The sequence below is a fragment of the Eptesicus fuscus genome, chromosome 4 (assembly GCF_027574615.1).
Source record: "Eptesicus fuscus isolate TK198812 chromosome 4, DD_ASM_mEF_20220401, whole genome shotgun sequence".
In the NCBI taxonomy this organism is placed as follows: Eukaryota; Metazoa; Chordata; class Mammalia; order Chiroptera; family Vespertilionidae; genus Eptesicus; species Eptesicus fuscus.
In genome coordinates, this window is record NC_072476.1 from 62,750,561 (window position 1) to 62,771,070 (window position 20,510).

Consider the following 20,510-nt stretch of genomic DNA (forward strand, 5'->3'; position numbering starts at 1 on the left):
AACAAATCCAAAAGTAGTAGAGTCATTAAATACAGATGTTACATGATGCACTGAAGGAAGTTAGGAATGAGAGGGGTGGGAACATGAGTTCTGACACTAACATATAAAACCTGGCATTGTGAAAACGGAGAAAATTCTCCCTTAAGAAACAAGTATTCTATGTATTTTCTCCTAACATAAAAAATATTTGAGGGGAAAAGGTGAATCATGTTCGTATATAAATATACTTCAAAAAGTATCATCTTTTCAATATTTTTTCAGATTAATTGGCAACTTATTCTCCCCATTTATTCTCTTCTTAAATTCTTTTTCCCATTTGTTTTGACTAAATGCTACATATAAAGATTCATGGTTCTTTTTGCAAAAAAAAAAAAAATTAAAGTGATGCGTTTAACATGAAAATATAAATGTTCTATTTACATCTCTTTAGGTATTCAAGCCTATGTAAAATGCTTTTCAGTAATCACTTGTAAATTTTATTAAAGCAAAATTTCTATTCCAATTAGAATCAGGGAACTGCAGTAGGCTCATGCAGAGATGAGACTCTAAGCTTTGGAGGCAGGCAGACTTGATTCTGACTTGATCACTCTCTAGCTGGGTGACTGTAACCCGGGGCAAATAATACCTCATAAAGTGCTGTGATGATTAAGGAGATAAAATATATGAAGGACTTACGTATAGTAGGTGTCAATAATTGGTTAGTATTTTTTGTCTCTAAAAAGGAAAGTTAAAATGTAGGACAGTAAACGGCCTTGGATCAGCTGCTTACCACGTCTGTGAATAGTTGGAAGGAAGAATTCCATGTCCCCATCACCACTACCACTGCCATCAACCCTATCGATTTCAGCAGTCACTTTACAAGGAGAAACACAGAGACACAACCCACACAACACACATTGACACAATGAGAAAATTAAGAACTCTTAAAACATATCCAGTAAAGAGGAAAATGCAGTAATATTCATCAATAATATGCATTCTTCCACACACACACACAAAAAAGATAGATCTGCTAAGTGGTAAAAGTATAAATTAGTTAAGCTTCCCACTTACAAAAACATCATTCACAGCCTCCGGAAATACTCCATGTAAGCTATAAATGGTATTTCCCATTTCTGCCAATTTAATTTTAAATTTTCACTTACAGAAATGTAAATTGTTTTTAACATTTTAAATGTTTTAAAAATATTTGTTTGCGGGTACACTCAGACCTCCAACAGGTACCTTATCACTCACAACAACAAATTCTAAATCAGGGAAATGCATCAAACATTTCCCTCCAGCCACACATTTAAATCCTCCCACAGTTACCATTTTCAGGTTTGATTACCCTTTTGCATCTGACACTGTGGAGAGAACCCTAGGCAGGCAGTCTAAAACTCTCTGCTTCAGCCCTGGCTATGAAAGATACCAGCTGTAAAACCTTCAGCAAGGCACTAAGCCTCTTGGTACCTCACCTTTCTCACCTACAAAAAAAAATGTTACCTTTTATAGAATGGCTGTAAAGTAAATAATATTGTGAAAAATAAAGTACCGTGGCAATATACAAGGACTATAATTAAGAGAAAGAACTTTTTCCTTGACTTCCAATACATTTTATCCCCCCACCATTACTTTACCAAATGCTTGCACACAATGAAAACAGAAAAGGCGGCGATGATAGCAGTGGGGGGAAAAGAGGAGGAGAAGCAAGGCCACATCTATACCCATGTGCTTCTACTGGTGTCCTTGACTGGCACGCTAGTCTTAGATCTGTCCTGCTCTTCTGCTCCCCTCAGTAGGACTGGGATATACCAGATATGAGAAGCTATGGCACCCCAAACCTGAAATACCTTAAAACCGTAAGAGGCAAAATGGATTTCAGAGAATATCAACTGCATGGCTTTGCCCCCATATTATCCACTAGCTGTTAGAAAGAAGGGTGAAGTTCAATACCAATGTGCTCTGGCTAGCACATAACATCTATTCAGTGGGCTGGCTATCTTAGGTGGAATCAGTTTTATAGACAAACCAGTATGGAATGAGGGTTAATTCTTTGACCCTCAGCAGAATTTAGCTCTCAAGCTTTTTCACTTCTCAGGTAGTCCTGTGGCTATATGAGGAGTGGAGGCCAGTGTCCATGTTCCTTTACTGTCCATCCCAACTCACTTGGGTAGAGGGGAAATCAGATTCTCTGCCACTATTTGCTTACTAAGAAACTGCAAGACTGGTTTTCAACTGAGTACTCATGCCCAATCAATACATAGCAATCTAATCTAATAATAGACAAATATGCAAATTGACCGCACCTTCGCTACACATAAGCCACGCCCACCAGCCAAGCCACGCCCACCAACCAATCAGGATGAGTATGCAAATTACCCCAACAAATATGGCGGCTAATTTGCATATCAAGACAGCGTCGAAAGAAGCCAAGAGCTGCAGAAGGGAGTAAAGCTTCGAAGAAGCAAGCAAGCCATGGGGGGAGGAGAAGGGAGGAGCGAAGTCAGGGCCGGGGGCGAAGGGAAACGCAGGCAGGCTGGCCGAGAAGGCGGGGCGGGTGACAAGGGGGGGCGAAGGCGGGGCCGAAGGGAAACGCAGGCGGGCTGGCCGAGAAGGCGGGGCGGGTGACAAGGGCGGGGCGGAGGTGGGGCGGGGGTGAAGGGAAACGCAGGCGGGCTGGAGGAGAAGGTGGGGCGGGCGACAAGGGAGGAACGGAGGCGGGGTAGAGTGCAGCAGGAAATCCTATTGCAGGATTTTTCCTGCAACGGGAACGCTAGTGGGTATTATAAAGACATGGGAAGAAATTTCAACATAAAACCACAAGTATTTCAAATATTATTTCTGAAGAATATTCAATGTTCTTTATCAATCAATATGAGGAAATCACTAACATATGTTCAATTATATAGTCTTTTTAACTATAAGTGATACAGAGAACAACTTTTCAAATAATTTATAGTGACCTTGGATTAATGAAGTCCTGCCATGAAAATAATGGAGATCTGGGGACTTGTCCATAGAGGACAAGCAAAGCTAGTATTATAACATGCTACCTGCCAAACAGGCCACCCAGCATATTTTTATTGTTTTATATGGTCAACCAAACTGTGGTGCTATTTAATTATTTCCCTAGCTTACCCATCCATGCTTTCACTGGACTTTGGGGAAAGTTTGCATACTTAACCCAAAGTCTCATTACATACTAAAAGCCAATAATAATACTTCTGTCCTGCCCCATCTCTCCCTGTGGATGACTTATACATAGTACTATGACTTTCTCCATCAAATATGAAGATAGTAATGCCAGGTTATGTAATGGAAGAGACTACTCTGTTGAATACCATAACAATTCTCAAATTTCTTACATTTACAAAGGTAATGTGATACATATCACATGCATTCTATAACACCTTACTAGCACTTGAAAATCAAACACATTAATACTTCTGCAAAGAAACATATATAAAGAGTTAATGTAAGTGGAATAAAAAAGATTATAAATAGCCTCTCTTCGATAGAGAGGAGTTTAGCTAAAAAATGAATTTTTTTACTCCAAAACTCTTTGATAATCAGAGCTTTCTGAATATCAGAATAGAGGATAAGGTAATACTGTTGACCTGTTTGATTGATAATCACCTCATAATAGATTACAATAAAGGAGCTATTGTAAAAATTAAATAAAGGATCAAAAAAAGAACTGGTTTTAGGGGCACCAACTATGACTGACCACTACAATTTGGTGATTCAGGACAATTATCCTATTTCATTCTAAAAGCACTCCTACTTTAGGAAAAGACCAATGGTCAATAAAAAGGGGGGAAATACCATAGTAGATGGTATCCTTATAATAAAAATTAGAGATACTAACTCAGAATTTACCAATCCTCACAGCAAACGTATATGTAAATGAAACTATGAGTTTAATACTGATTTCTAAAACTAGTATTATACATTTATGTAGGGAGATAAAACATTATCTTTTTACCAAGAAAGAGATGATCCATCAGATTGTCTATATACATTAAGCAATTATTAATGTTCAGACCGTTCTTTCCAAAAACACGTAATACACAGATTTATGGGGGGAAAAAGGGTAACATTAATTCAAAGGAACTTATTTCTATAAAAGAATGTATAATCATGGTGTGTGGACAAGCAAATATTCTATATTTTTGAGTCACCAGTCTTACCTCCTCCCTCCAAGTTTAACAATTCAACTTTAAAAGATTTTTCCAATTCAGGGATAGAATTATCAGTGATGTTAACAGAAATGTATTTATATCTTTCTCCTGGTTGAAATTCTAAGATACCAGCAGCACTCTGAAATGCAAATGAGAGATTTATCCATTAGATTATAATTATTCTGTATATGAATCTACAAAATGATAATGTTCTCTGTCCAAAATTATTTTAAATACTGAAACAGAAGAACATAAGTAAAATATAAAATTGGAAATACTGAATTAAATACGTATAGTGTTCAATATAAATTCCAACTAAATATTCCCCAACTAAATAAAATAGAAAAATTTTTATTTCTTATTTGCCTATTCATCAAAAATGTAGTCCAGGCAAATGAGAAATATAAATAGATGACATCCACAAATTCCTCAAGAATTCATTGATATGTCCAAAATTCTCTTGAACAAGTATGTTTAGAACTACTCAAATTATATAACTAAGCAATTTAAATATACAATGCATAATAATAATGGCATTTCCATTGTGAGAATTTTTCCAAGGAATAATAAATATGGGTCCATTGGACATTAACTTTTCCTTGTCTATACTTGAAACTGCACTTTATAATATAGGTCTCCCATATTATAGATCTTCACATACTACAAGAAACAAAACATTATTTAAATTCAGTCTTAAGGCCCTTTTTTCTATTTCTTATATAAGCACTCCCCCCTCAACTTATGAGCATACATTTTTATATTGTTTAAATTTTTCTAATGTTACCTTGTGAAACATATATATCATCTTGTTGATCTCAAAGGTAAAATGAGCAACCCAAGTACCAACTCACTTAATCACGCATTCATTAACTTTTTTAATACTTATCAAACACATATAGCGTGTGCATGGCACCATTTTCGATACTTCAGATTCAAAAATGGTCAAAACAGCCCAGCCAGCATGGCTCAGTGGTTGAGCCTTCTAGAGACCTATGAACCAGGAGGTCATGGTTCGATCCTGGGTCAGGGCACATACCCAGGGTTGTGGATGGTAGGGGGCATGCAGGAGGCAGCCAATCAATAATTCTCTCTCATTTTTGATGTTTCTATCTCTTTCTCCCTCTCCCTTCCTCTCTAAAATCAATAAAAATATGTATTTTTTTAAATGGTCAAAACAAATCTCTAACTCCATCAAGAACATTCCAGAAGAAGCGTAAGTATGTAATACAATAATTCAGAGTAACAACTGCAATAAAAGACACATAGTTAGCTCAAAAAAGGGAGTAATTAACTTTGCCTGGAGTATAGTTGTCAGTGGAGTAATTCTGCAAGTCTTAACAGAAATAACATGTAACTATCTTAGAAAACCATCTTGCTTGACCTTAGCAAATCTTACACAATTGGCCACTTCTTCTGGAAACGTGTTATTCTCCAGTATTCCATTGTATCCAACTCTCCTGTCTTACCTTCCTTTCCAGCCCATCCTTTTTAGTGTTGTCAATTTTAACATTCTCCTGTGATCTGTAAAAACTGTTGTTCATCAGACTCTCTCTAAACTCTCTCCTTAGACCAGACTATCATACTCTAGGCTTTTAATATCACTTATGTGCTCCCAACTCTCAAATTTGTATTTCAAACCTCTGATTCCAGACTTAAGTATTAATATCTATCTCAAATTTTTTGTATAACTTCTGTTAGAATTTTAAATTCTGATCTTCCTTAAAATCTATGCCTTATCTAATCCTCTCCTCAGCACGAAGTTGTAGAGTAGCAAGTTGTTTATGCCAGGAACAAAGGAGTCGTTTTGATACCCTCTTTGCTTTATCCTTCACATTAAACAATCCTCAAATCCTACCATTGTGCCCACCTACTTCATCTATACTGTAACTGCCCAGTCCAAGATACTATCATCTCTTGCCTTGCTCCATAAAATGGACTATTTACTGGTCTTTCTGCGTCCAGTGTCTACATCTTCTAATTCCATTCTCCATGGGTCAGCCCCGTGGTCGGCAAACTGCGGCTCGCGAGCCACATGCGGCTCTTTGGCCCCTTGAGTGTGGCTCTTCCACAAAATACCACAGCCTGGGCGAGTCTATTTTGAAGAAGTGGCATTAGAAGAAGTTTAAGTTTAAAAATTTTGGCTCTCAAAAGAAACTTCAATCGTTGTACTGTTGATATTTGGCTCTGTTGACTAATGAGTTTGCCGACCACTGGGTCAGCCTAATGATATTTTATAAATACATAACAACTTTCAATTACTTCTCCTTGTTTTCACAATAAAAGCCATAGAATCTGTAAGGCCTAGAATGATCCAGTCTCTGCATGCCTTATCTTTTATCACCACAACTATCTCTCATCACTCCAGAAATACTGGTCTTCTTACTGTTCTTCTGACAGCCTGTGCTTTTCCCTAAATAGGGCCATTTTACCATTTGATTCATGCCATTTTAACAGTCTCAAGTAATTCTTTCCCCTTCATCTAGTTTACTGGTTTTCTCCTCCAACTTTGACCTTCAGAGCTCAGCACGGATATAAATTCCCCAAGAAAGCCCTCCTTGACTACCCAGACTATGTCATCACCCACCTGTCTCTCAGAGTACCAGCTCTGAACACTTCCCATGACTATGAGTCAGTCATTAATCAGTTGGTTAATATCACTTGAGAGCTGAAGTAAACACCTGGATAGTGAGAATCACCTGTATCTTCGTATATGAGAATATAGTTCAGAATAGTAATATCTGATATTCAATTGTCTTCTATTCTGTACATGATCCTTCCTGGCACCTCCCCACCCTCCCTATAACATACACACACACATGTACTCACATGCACAACTTTAAAAATCTTACTTCCATGTTAACACAGACCAGAGATAGCTGAAGCATCATAGAGACTTGGTAAAGGCAAAGGGTATCACATTTCCAGATATAAAGATTCAAAGTAGTAACAAGTGAGAAACAGGGCATCTAGGCCACTGAAAATCCTCACAAATGTCCCCTAAGGCATTAGCTTTCCAACAGTAATGGATAAGGGGAACATAGATTTATGTTGGTTTTGTTTTAGTTATTAAATTAAATGTGAATCCAACTGGAGAGTGGGAATGTTCAAATTACCTAGAAATTGAAGACAATCAATATAAGGACTAAAGTGTTTCTTTAAGAGAATGCAGAGAAGACAATACTAAGCCAAGCTGAGATGTCGTGTGCAATATGTTTCATAACAAACTAGGTAAATATACAATAAATGTCAGGACAAGAGAAATTTAACTACGTGTAGTTTTTTCCCCCCAGTACCATACTACTTCTCACTTGGAGAAAAACATAATTAAAATTGAAAGACACGAACATATAACTTCTTTATCATTTTGTTTTGTTTGATGGATGGAGACCAGAGGATTTAAAATGTGTAAGAAATACAATTTTAAATATATCGGAACAAACCTATAACATTAAAATAAATACAGGTGAAGCCTATGACAAATAGAAGGTCCCAGTGAAATCAGCCTGATAGCCATTTAAGATTCTGGCTTCAAGGGACTGAGGTACATTAATTTACATAAATTTAAAAAGCCATCAGTGCTTATTTCCCTTGTTTAGATATGTCCCAGGTACAGTGCCACGTCCCTTCCGCTCCTCCCCGAGGGCTGTGTGCTTTACAAGAGCAAATACCACTTCGGAAGGACGAAGTGATTTACCTGGTAGTCCTCGGGACTGAATGCTGTCAAGGACACTGTTCTATATTCCGCCATAACCCTCCCCAGGAGTCCTTGTGCACGGACGACCAGTAGCCTAACTTCTCCATCTTCCTCCTGCACCGTGACCTGTGGAACACTGCTTGCAGGCAGGGTCATCGTGTCCTCCGGCTGGGGAGGCAGCCCGGTGGAGAACTGCAGCAAGCCTGGCAGATACAAAGAGAGGCAGAGCATTCTGACCCAATTTCTTATTGGGAAGAATTTCTTATTCATTTGAAACAGTCTTGCACAATTATTTTGATCATTTATAAAGGACTGTATTGAAGATTTGAATAACATGCTTTTGACACAAAATGTTTAGTTTTCAGAATGTTAAAAATTAAAGTGTTAATTTTCCTTGTCTCTACCCAAAAAAATCTTTAAAAAAAACTGACCTAAGTATCAATAAAAAGAATAGTGAAAGGGCTTTAACGTATATATCATCAAACATTTACTCATATTTGGGTCTCTAGAATTCATTCTTGAACTTAAGATTTGTAATACTTTTTTTTTTAATTTAACTATGAAAACAGAGTTGAAGAGCCTCCCACTTTTCCTACACAGACCTTTTATTTATCTTTATTGTTGAAAGTATTACAGATATTCCTTTTTTATCCCCCATTCCTACACAGACCTTTTAATAGATATTCTTGCTTTATTCCTACAAAAGAACTATTAATTTTCAATGCAGAAAACAGTTTCAGTTTACTAGGACAAACATCTATAATAGTTCCCCAATTAAGGAATTTATAACTTTTCAGCATAAGACAAAAAAATTAATATATACTATATAACAAATCCACTTATTAAAGCTTAATAAATTACAAAGTATTTAAACTAATTAGATGTTAACTTATCACACTAGGATAGTATTTTTAAATGTTTTCATAGCCATGAATATAAATACTTTCATTCATTTTAAATAATCCTACATATACTTTTCAAAATATATTCAGAAATTAATCTTTAAATATTCCTTCATAAGCAATGTCCCTCAAAATGGGACCTTGGAAATTCAAGAGTTTAGAAGCGAGAAGGTCTGAAGGAGTTCTACTTAAATCATTTGTAAAAAAAAAAAAAAAAAAGAACCCTTAAGAATTTATTAACAAGACCAAATACACCCAGAGAAGAGAGGATTATTCTTGCAAAAGGGCTTAGTTACCATATGGATGATCACTGGCTTTGATAGTGATATCTGTTGTTTCCTTTTCAGGATCTATACTTGCACCACTGGTGGGAGTTGAACCTAATTTCCCATCTCCAGGAATTGCAGAAACCAATGTCACACGGAAATACTCATTGAGCTCAGGAATGTCATCATCAAGAACATATATATTCAGAACCTAAACAAATAAAAATCCAGAGGCATAAAGCAATGAGGAATGTATAAATTATTTATCACTTCCCAGAATAGAATAGCAATTAAATTATATTTGTGTTGTTGTTGGTTTTTTAATATATTTTTATTGATTTCAGAGAGGAAGGGAGAGGGAGAAAGAGACAGAAACATCAATGATGAGAGAGAATTAATAATTGGCTGCTTCCTGCACTCCCCCTACCTGGGATTGAGCCCACAAAAACCGGGCATTTACACTGACCAGTAATCGAATCATGACCTCTTGGTACATAGGTTGACACTCAACCACTGAGCAACAACAGCTGGGAATTAAATGATATTTAATTAAAGTTACTATTTAACATGACTTTTCCAGATAAACTGGTTTTGTAAGATGGAAAGGCTAGTGTAGATGTAGCAGGCATACTACTATAAACCAACCCCACTATTCAATCTTATTATTATTGCTTTAAAAATCAATTTTTTAAATTAAAAAATTATAGAAGAAAACATTTTAAATAAATATTCACAGGAGGTGTGTAGGGGCTGGGAGAAGGGAGTAAAAGGGGGGATGAGAGATATCTGTAATACTATCAACAATAAAAATATATTTTAAAATATTCACAGGAGCATACACGATTATTTTCCTGACCAAATTTTATTTAATGTTATCCCTCCAAAAATCTATATGAATCCACTTTATAAAGCTATGTTTTCCAGTTATATTTTTAAATAATAGTTAAGTTTCCTAAGGGAAAAATTTGGGAATCAACTCTATTTTCCAAATAGGAATTTTAAAAAATTACCACTATCATTATTACTTGATAAAAGAAAAAGCACTTTAAATTCAAAAAGTAGTAAAAAAAGACATCAGAGGTTGAGCTTCGACCTATGAACCAGGAGGTCATGGTTGAGTTCCCGGTCAGGGCACATGCCCAGGTTGTGGGCTCGATCCCCAGTGTGGGGCTTGCAGGAGGCAGCTGATCAATGATTCTCTCTCATCATTGATGTTTCTATCTCTCTCTCCCTTTCCCTTCCTCTCTGAAATCAATAAAAATATGTTTTAAAAAAAGACATCAGAATAAAATACAGTCCTTTAAACTGAATAATGTTACCCTTATGAAAACTTACTAGTTGTCCTAACTCTCCTCATTTTATTAAAGACTAGTAAAATATTTATCATGGATAGCACTATAGAGTGCTATAGGGGAACTTTTGTTATAAACTATTTAATTTGTTCTATCTTCCCCCAAATTATGGACAGTTGATCACTCTTCTTGAGCTTCAACTCTTTAAATTTTAAGAACATTTTTAAAATTCCATCAATGTTATCTTCTCATCCAATTAACGAACTTCTAAATCCCTGAGAAATTTCCTTGAAGATTATATCTGCAAGTCTGAAGTTATTTTACTATTTATCCCTGATGACCTATAAGCTATTTCCTTTTTTAATGAAAAATACTGAGATGAATAGTCCAACATAATGAGCTAAAAGAATGTAAAAAAAAAATCCTGATGGCCCTGGCTGATAGCTCAGTTGGTTGGAGCGTCATAATGATATGCCAACATTGTGGGTTTGATCCTCAGTCAGGGCACATATGAGTCAATCAATGAATGCATAAATAAGTGGAACAACAAATCGATCTTTCTCTCCCTCCCCCTCTTCCTCTCGCCTTCTCTCTTTCTGTCCTACCTAGGTCTCTAAAATCAATTTTTTAAAAAAAATTTAATTCAGCAACAGTGACTAATTACTCAAGAAAGAAAATTAAAAAGGATTATAGGACAGGATAAAGTTTTATAAAATTTCTGTCTCAAGTTTTTATTTTGAGACAACATATTTTAAGTATAAATTAAAATCATGTTTAGTTGGAACTTATTTGGAACAAAATATTGACTCGACACGGTTAGCATTAGAATAAAGGAATCGAGAAAAAAGCAAGCGAGTGCAAAGGGTTAAAGCTTTTTCTTCTTAAAATATTGACAGAAAGGCATTTCTTCCTTCTTAGATGTATTTTATGTAACCTTGGGTCAAATATGTGTTTGGTGAGTTTGTTTTTCATATTATATTGAAGATAGAGGAAATACTATAATTTGTTTTTAAAAACAACTTTTATGGCTGACTTTTCATTAAAAATGTTACTCATCTCAATTGCACTTACAGAGTAGTCATTTATTTCTGGAGCATCTATTCAGAAATGCAATGATGGTTCATCAAAAATTTTTGGTAACACTGGAAAGCACTTGTAATTTCAAAACAAAAAATAAATCACCTCATTTTTTCCAAATTTAAAAATAAAATGAGATTATAGTTATAAGAATTTCTCATTGCCTGAAAAAAATACCATTAAGAATTCTGCCATTTTCCATTGTATCAGTAATAACAAAAACCCTGCAATAATAAACCCCCAAGCTATACCACCTTTATTATACTGGGATTAAGGAACATATAAAACTATAACACACACCATTCAAAATCCTTAATTTTTCTTTTGCATAAATAAATATTTTAGACCACCCTTCATGGTCAGTGGTTGAGCGTCAACCTATGAACCAGGAGGTAAAGGTTCTATTCCAGGTCGGGCACATGCCAGGGCTCAATCATGGGTGTGCAGGAGGCAGCTAATCCATGATTCTCTCTCATCATTGATATTTCTCTCTCTTCCTATCCCTTCCTCCCTGAAATCAATAAAAAAAATTTTAAATATTTCATACCATGACCCATACCTAATTGCCTAAATATTTTAAATTGCTTAAATATCAAGAAGCTGCAAACAAATGGCAGAACAGATCAGAAACAGCTTTCCAGGAGCCTGTCAAAGAAACAAAGAAGGTAGGGTTTACCTCTGATCTCTGCCAAGGAAGGAATGTGATAGTTCCACTGGCATTAGCAAAATCATCAACTAGGTAATTAATGCCATCAGATTCGATCTGCGAGATGGTGTAAAAAACATGCACGTAACCCAGAGCTCCTCGGGTTCGCTCCACCACACAGGAAATGGTGGACCCCTCCTCTGCAATCTGAAATTGAACACAAATTATTTATAATTATATGCCAATTCAAATCAGTGATACAATTACAATGCTTTCATAAAGTCCTTTTACCATTATCTTAATTCTGTAACTTTCTACAACTCTAAGGAGGCCTCTACATCCCTCCAGATATATTTTTGTCTGCTAACAAAAAAAAATTGACTCCATTCATTGTATCTTGTTCTTTTAAAGGGATAAATAAAGCAAAAAGAATGATAGTAAATTAACTATGCATATCATTCATTCATTGATACCTCCTGTGTGCCAGGCACTGTGCTAGATGCTATGGATACAAAGGATTTTTTGAAAAAGATAAAAGCACAGTTCTTTCTCTGGATAACTCTAAAGAGAAAAGACAACTCAAATTCTATGAGTGCAGCACAGATAGAACAATTGGGGCAGAAGTCAGAGGTAGAGGGAGAAACATGACATCAGGAGAACACTCCAGGCCTGAACATGATATAATTGAGTGGATCAGAGGGAATCATGTTGAGGGTGGTGTAAGTGCCATGTGGGGAGAGCCTTGAGAAATGCCTGGTGGGGAGAGAACAGTTAGGTCAAGGACATTTATGTCATGCTTAACTTAGTTTTGATATTTCTGTCATATAAACATAGTCATCCCTCAGTATCCACAGGTTATTTTTGGTTCTAAGACCACCCACACCACCAAAAGATTTCAAAATCTGCAAATGTTTAAGTCCCTTGTATAAAAAGGTGTACCATTAGCATATAACCCACACACATTCTTTCTTATACTTTAAGTCCTCTCTAGATTACTTATAACACCAAATATAATTTAATGCTATGTAAATAGTTATACTGTATTGCTTATGAAATAATAAGAAAAAAATGTGTGTTCATATGTTCAATACAGATACAACCATCATTGGCCTACTACAACTATACAACTACACAGTACATGTCAGCAACAATGTGCCTTTTTTTCCCCAAATATTTTCAATCCACATTTGGTTGAAACCAAGGATAGAGAATCCGCAGAGATGCAGGGCCAACTCTATATGTGTGTATACACACACATGGTTGTGTATGTGTGTGTGTTATGTAGAAAACATTTTTATCTAAACACTTTAAGATAATGCTTATTAATTTTATGGAGCAAGAAGTTATAATAACTTTTAGAATATGGTCTTCATATGCTCAAATTCTGAGTCTCTTGATTTAGTTTCCTTTTTATGTGCGCAAACACAATTCATAGGAAAAAACTACAACTGAATGAATAGAGATCAAAATGTAAATCTTTATATATGTCACTAGTTTTCATATCAATCATAAGCACTCTGATCAGCATTAGATAAAGCCATTTCAGTTCTGACATTAGGGCTAGAGAGAACAGATTTGAAATTTGTCTACAAACAGGCAATAGTTAAAAGTTATCAATGAGCATGCAGCACCTGATGTACCAATAAATCCTCTGAGTTTTACTGAACATCAGCACTCTCACTCCCAAGTGTGGCAGCAACCCCGGTGCCGCAGAAAGAACAAGACCAAGCACCCTGGGGCAATACTGTGACTCCTTTATTTGCCTGCTGGTCTACTGGCCTGGGAAGCCCAAAACATCCAAGGCTGTCCAATTTGGGAAATACTGAACCAGAGGATGAAATTATCAATACCAGATGATGATAAAGACAGAGATAATAAATCATTAAAATATTTTTTCTACTATTAAAATATTCATCTAATTGACTTTAGATTCATGATACAAGCAAATGTTTGGGCCAATATATGAAGGAGCAAAACACAAAGTAATAATCATCAGAACCATCATCACTTCCTTTTTCAATAGAAGCCATTACAGGTTTCTCTTTCAAGTCAGGAGGTTGCCAAGTCTTCAGAAAAGCACAAGAGACATTTTAAAGGTTAACATTGAGAAGAGTTCTTGATATGTATTTTCCTAGAAAAAAGAATGTACCATTCTGAGCCATGAATTGGCTTTCTCTATTGAAATAGAAGATTAAAGGTAAACAATTACACGTCCAATTAATTTTTTATTTTGCCGCATGCTTGGGTGATGATGTGTGATATCAGATTATATCAATACCACTTCTATCTAAAGGAATCTATTCACATAACATATGGCAGGCACTTCACACCACACACAGACCAAGTTAAATAATATCCTCACTTTTACAAAGATGCTCTCAAAATGTCTCTAAATTTTGTCTTAAGTCATGAGTTTATAAACATAAAACATATCCCAAGTATTAGTTATAAATGTAAAATAATGAAACTAGCAAGTTCTATGAATTACTATAAAGAGCAATCTCATTAATTTATAATTAAGTGATATACAGGATTGCAGGACATATAAAAATAGGGCGAAAATAACATATAAAGTACACAAAATACAGGAAGGCAACATGAGAGTGTGGTTACTAGGCTATAGAACCATCATCTGTTCAGTACAGGTTTCACTTGGAATCCAAAGTAAGCCTCATCAGGGCTCCAAACTGCATACAGGTTTATTCATTCATTCAGTTTTAATTTATTAATCACCTACTATTTGCCAGGACATGATATTCCTGGTTAGGAGGGAACAAATAAAAAAATAACTATCATCTCTTTCAATATGCCAAAGAGTAGATGATGTCATATTCTACATATTTGCATTATTTAACATGTGATTGTATTTTCATTTTAACTTTGATATTACTTTATAAGTCTATACAAATGTAAAAAGTATAATATAACTCAGAAGTCTTTAAAGGGTGCTTATTGCCTTCAGCATTTTTGAAGGGCTAAGAAAAAAAGTTAACTTTCCAATGTCAGTGAGAAGAATCTAGAGATGACAGTGGTTTTTATTTCTGGAAATGAAGCAAAGAAGCATAAAATTTAAGCTCTGAAGACAATTCCAGGCATAAATTAAACAGCAGTTCTCCAATATTTTAGTTTCAGGACCCCTGAACACTCACAAAAATTCTTGAGAATACTAAGGATTTTTTTGCTTGTGTTGGTGAAACCTATTGATATTACCATTTTACAACTGAAAACTGGAAAAAATATTGATATATTAATCATTTTAAAACAGCAATAATAAACCCATTACATGCTAACAAATAAGCAACATATTTTATAAGAAATAAGTATACTTTCTAAAACAAAAAGTTAGTAATAAAGGAGCATTTTTTATATTTTTACAAATCTCTTTAATGTCTAACTTAATAGAAGACAGCTAAATTTTAATATTTCCTTCTGCAATCAATTTGTCTTTTGCTATTTATGTTGATTCAAGTATATAAAGAATGTCTAGGCTTGTAAAAAAATATAACTAAAAACAGGGGGAGGATTTAATAGTCTTTTTTGATAGTTGTGGGTATTCTCCCTTGATATTTTTAACCAAAATTTGACAAGTGGTAGTTTCTTAAAGTTGCAGTGTGAAATCATACTCTAATACATTAAAACCCATTGGTCTATTTTACATTTTGAATCAATCTTTTTACCCAGGCATGATTTTGTAATAATATGCATTGATTATCTGGAAACTATTGGTTCACTGAGTTATACAGATCTGCCAAATGTTGACACATTTCATTATACAAAATAAGTCACACTTGCTAACTACAAGGTTTTTAAGGTTTTTAAGAGAAACAGTCAAGCTCACTTCGGCAAATAAAAGTGTTCCAAAATTCTAATTTTTGTTTGAAAGCTTAAATTTTTATCATTGGCAACAAGTACTTTTTCTTGTAGTCACTGACTCACTTCATTTTCATGAAAATGCGTTCCAGATGCCCATGTCCAAATAACCAATATTTGTCAGTCATGTTTTTCAAGTAAAAGTGATGTTCCATGAAAAGCACAGCTAGTTGAACTCACAATGCACTAGCAGATACTTTTCTTCAGGGCAACTACCATGTTTGGTCAAAGCAGAAGTGCTGTTTTTGTGATTCTCATTTCATGATATGAAACACTAAAGATAGGGATTCCGGGGTCAAGATGTTATCAAATTAATATTCTGTACTGCTTCATCAAAGATATTCTTACGTGAAAATTTGCACCTTTTAAACTACAGGCAAGTGGGGCAGAATAAAGCAATGACAACTTGTACAGTTTAGTGCCTCTGCCTCGATTCATACAAGGAACTACCAGACAGCATATTTGTGGCAACCACTGCTTCTGCAGTGCATTTGTCAATAAAATGAGAAAAAGACATCTTAGTATTTTCATAAAATTAGGCTTGACCTTTGGAGAACTCCTCAAAAGTATTGGAAACCCCAGGGCTACACTTTGAGAATGACTTCAGTGAGCCATAAATATGATGGATGATGATGATGATAAAACTACTTCATATCATTCCTGTCTTCAAATCATTTTAAGATGAAAGTAAGAGTTCTATACTTGTATTCTTAATAGTTTTAGGAATGAAAATTTTGTAATATTCCTGACAATCAAATTCCAATGTTCAATCTTTTAGACTCAACCACACTTTTCCTATGTTAACAATCTAAACTTTACTCTTTCCAATATAGATACAATGTATTCTATTTCTCCCATGTGGCCTTGGGAAATAACCAACCATGTTTTCTTTTTCTTTCCAGCAATTCTACTAGCATAGGTGCGACAGCCTTCATAGGGAAGTTCTCTCTTCTGCGCTCAAAGGCTTGACTGGCCTCATTCAAATTCTGAGATTTCTGGGAACAGGCAAAGTTGCATAACTAGGTGGAGCTAAACTAACACCAACCCAACCTAGAAATAGAACTTGTGAGACAAGTCAGCACTGAATACTTACTATAATGGTCCAGAAAGCCAAAGAAATACTCAAAAACTATTAGTTATTTAGGTAGGTTTTTAAAATTTATGTTTTGTGTTTTTTTTTTTCAGTTTGGTTGTTTATGCAGTTTAACTGAAACTAAAAGTGTTTGTTATTTGAACTATGAGACTTCATTTTTTGATATTCAAACACATTCATAAGTTCAATAAAGACTTTTGAGTATCTACTATGTTCCATTCTAGGTGTGAGAGAGACAATCATGAACAATAAGACCTTATTTCACTCAGAGCTCTTTCATCTTAGTAGTGAAAATGGATAACCAGTAAGTGAGTGGACTTATAAGTAACAAAGGAAATATAAGAGTTTGATCAATGCTAGAAAAAAAAAGTAAAACTAGGTGAAGAAATAGAAAGTGATTAATTGAAAGAACAGAGTAAGAAAGTCTTCATTGAGGAGACATCTTTGGAGCTCAGACTTGAATGACTAAATCTCGAAGAGCTGGAATAAGAGTGATCCAAAGAGAGAAGCTAGGAAGTCCTGGTGCCCTGAGATAGGAAATGAAACAGGCAATTCTGACTGCAACACAATGACCAAAGAGGAGAATTACAGGAGAGGTCAGAGCCATAGGCAGGTGCCAGGTCCTGAGAGAACTGAGGGGAAGCTGGCTTTGCCTGGCACTATAATGGTTCTCACACCCTCATGGAAGCCACTTGTCTTTTAAAAAATAGAGATGATGATACTAAAATATAAAAGGAAAGATGACAGGTTAGAAGTCATAAGATATCCCATTGTATCATAGGAGAAAAAAAGAAAAGGAAAATGAATATTTATTAAGTACTAGTAACTGCCACTCTTTGAACCATGTATTGATCTTGTCTCAAATAATTCAACTTAGGTTAGTTATTTGCTTGGGTCTCTAAGCCTCAGTTGCTAACCCTATAAAGTGGAGAGAGTAATAATTAATATTTGTTGCAGCTATATTATGGATTGTCATAAAGGTGCATGAAAAACAACATGTAAAGTTCTTTGATGACTGAGTAGCTATTAAAAGGTATTGTCATTATAAATAAACATTTCTTTAAGTTATAGATTTGTATGACACTGGTCCTCCCTACTCTAGGATAGTCTCTTTCTGGTATAGAAAAACATCACTATTTGTAGATTATCACCATCCAAAGTGCTAAGCGGGACAATGAGATACCCCAATGTGAGCTATAATGAAGCCTGTGACCTAGATATTTTTTTCATGCTCTTCCAATTCATGTTTTTCTTAATCACTTCAATTTGCGCACACCCTTCTGAAACTACTTGCAAAAGGGAAAGACTCTCTTGTTCCTTGGCATCTTTTCACAGACATCGAGCTGTTGCAGTCACATTTGACACCTGTGAAGTAGTTTCATGAGATCTCACATTACTGAACAGGAAACCAATATGATTACGAATCTTTGAAAACTTGGACAGAACTGATAAGGACAGTAAAACAGCCTAATTAATTAAGCTGGCCAAGATGGTTGATAAGAAAGGCGTTTATACCCAACAACTAAGAATGTTGTAACTAACTACTTAAGTACATTTGACATACGGGGGGCGAAAAAAACCTCAAAATATTATATTTAATAAAGTTTCCATTATAATTATTCATAGAAGCTTTCAATACATATTATTTCATCTACTTATGTGGTAATCCAATAGTAGCTAAAAAGTAAGTTACATGTAGAGTATAATTATATATTATGTGAAGAGCATTAAGTTTAAAGATAATGGCTAAAGTTTCATTTGCTAAATTGTTATTACTTCTAGCAGCTTATTAAGCTTCTGACTCAAACTGTGAATTTATAAGACCAAAGACCTTATCATTCACATTTGCAACCACTGGCTCTTTCATACTTTTGGGCACAGATACTCAAGCAATCTTACCAAATGAAAGAAAGCCCACTCCCAAACAAATTCACCTACACTGAATTTTTTAACTCCAAAGTTCTCCAAGCTCACTACTTACCTCTGGTATACAAGCCCCTGTAAAACCAAACAGGCCATTGGCATTGTCACTTTTTTGTATTATTAATCTTGCTGTAGTATTCTGTTCAGAAATACGAGCTCCTCCATATACAGAGACTAGTTTAAGAATGAATAACTCTTCTCCTTCCTCTTCATTGTCATCTTTTGCAGAAATAATGAAGGATTTGTTAGTTTCTCCCTGTCTGAACTCCAGATACCCAGAGACAGGGTGTAAATCACTCTTTGCTGGCATGGCATGAAGTTCATAAATTTCTTCAAGGGTCAGTTTCTGCTCATAGAACCTCACATCCTGCATCAGACCTGTAAATCTGTCATTGCCATTCATTCCTGCCCCAATTCTCAGAGTTCCAGGACCTGAAATGAGAAACGGGTTTAAATGCTTCAACATCCACTAGTCTCCTGTCCTAAATTACAAGTGTGATTCAGAAAATGAAGCAACTGTATTGAAAGGTTTTATAAGTAAAGCTTTTGCATAACTAGAATATAATCAAATAAAGACTCTGTTTTGATGAAAAATGATTCAATAATCACTGGGATTTAAGGTATTTTGTACTAAAGGACATTTTATACATGGGTATGTATGTGTATATGTATATATGTATGTGTGTATATATCTGGATTGACATTTCTTCCAGGAAATTTAAAATTTTCCTTGCATATCTAGGAATAAAATCATTTAATTCAGTTACAATTTCAAAACTTTAGTATGACTATACTTTGAAAATTTCAAGGCTTGATCTGTTAGAAATTAATCTTGAGTTAAATAAAATTGTGAGAATTTAGGAAAATAAGTATTTGTGGATCAAATATAACTATCCATAAAACTAATGCAATGAATATAGAAAAAAATTTTTTTTTCTTCCCAGGAACAACTTTATATGTGAGTCTTGGGTAATAACAACATGCAGTCCTTTTCAAGAATTCACCAATTCTTATTTCTTTACTTACTCCCTCTCCAAGGCTTGGCAGTGATTTGGGGGGAAAGTACAAGTACTATTCCTTATCAAGATCACCAATCAAGACAATTTTACAAGTCACTGCCCAGATAGCTCTTCTAGGGTAGTTCACATGCAGCCTACCCATTATTATCACAGTTGTCCCAGGCCTTCTCCAGTGGTTCTGGACCAACTATATAGTAATGAAAGTGAAATATCTAAACAGGGGAAAATATTGATGAACCTCATAAAAAATACTAAATAAAAGAAGCCAGACACTCAAACATACACTGCTCAATTCCATTTACATATATTTTAAAAAGGGAAAAGCTACTCTTATGCTCTTGTAAAGGGCAATACTAGGTGGACAGGGTGGTGAGTTAGTGACTTGAAAAGAGCCAAAAGGGGGCTCCTAAAATGCTGTTTCTTGATCTGGAGACTGGTTACATGGGTGCTGAAACTGATGGGTTTCAAGTTTTAACAAATTCAACTACGTGTACATTTATGGTTTGTACACATTTATATATTTTATAATATGTAACACATACTATATTTCATTAATAACTTTTAA

The 20,510-nt window shown here is 35.0% G+C and overlaps 1 protein-coding gene across 1 annotated transcript in view; it reads right to left on the reverse strand.

The window, feature by feature from the left end:
* Positions 1–20,510, reverse strand: part of ADGRV1 (adhesion G protein-coupled receptor V1) — a 452,962-nt gene that overhangs the window by 390,406 nt on the left and 42,046 nt on the right. The window contains exons 22-27 of the mRNA XM_054714338.1: positions 18,985–19,358; positions 12,071–12,247; positions 9,056–9,236; positions 7,858–8,060; positions 4,173–4,302; positions 770–853 (exon numbers count right to left, since the gene is read on the reverse strand). Coding sequence (XP_054570313.1) covers positions 770–853; positions 4,173–4,302; positions 7,858–8,060; positions 9,056–9,236; positions 12,071–12,247; positions 18,985–19,358 — 1,149 coding nt within the window. The remainder of the gene's footprint in view (positions 1–769; positions 854–4,172; positions 4,303–7,857; positions 8,061–9,055; positions 9,237–12,070; positions 12,248–18,984; positions 19,359–20,510) is intronic.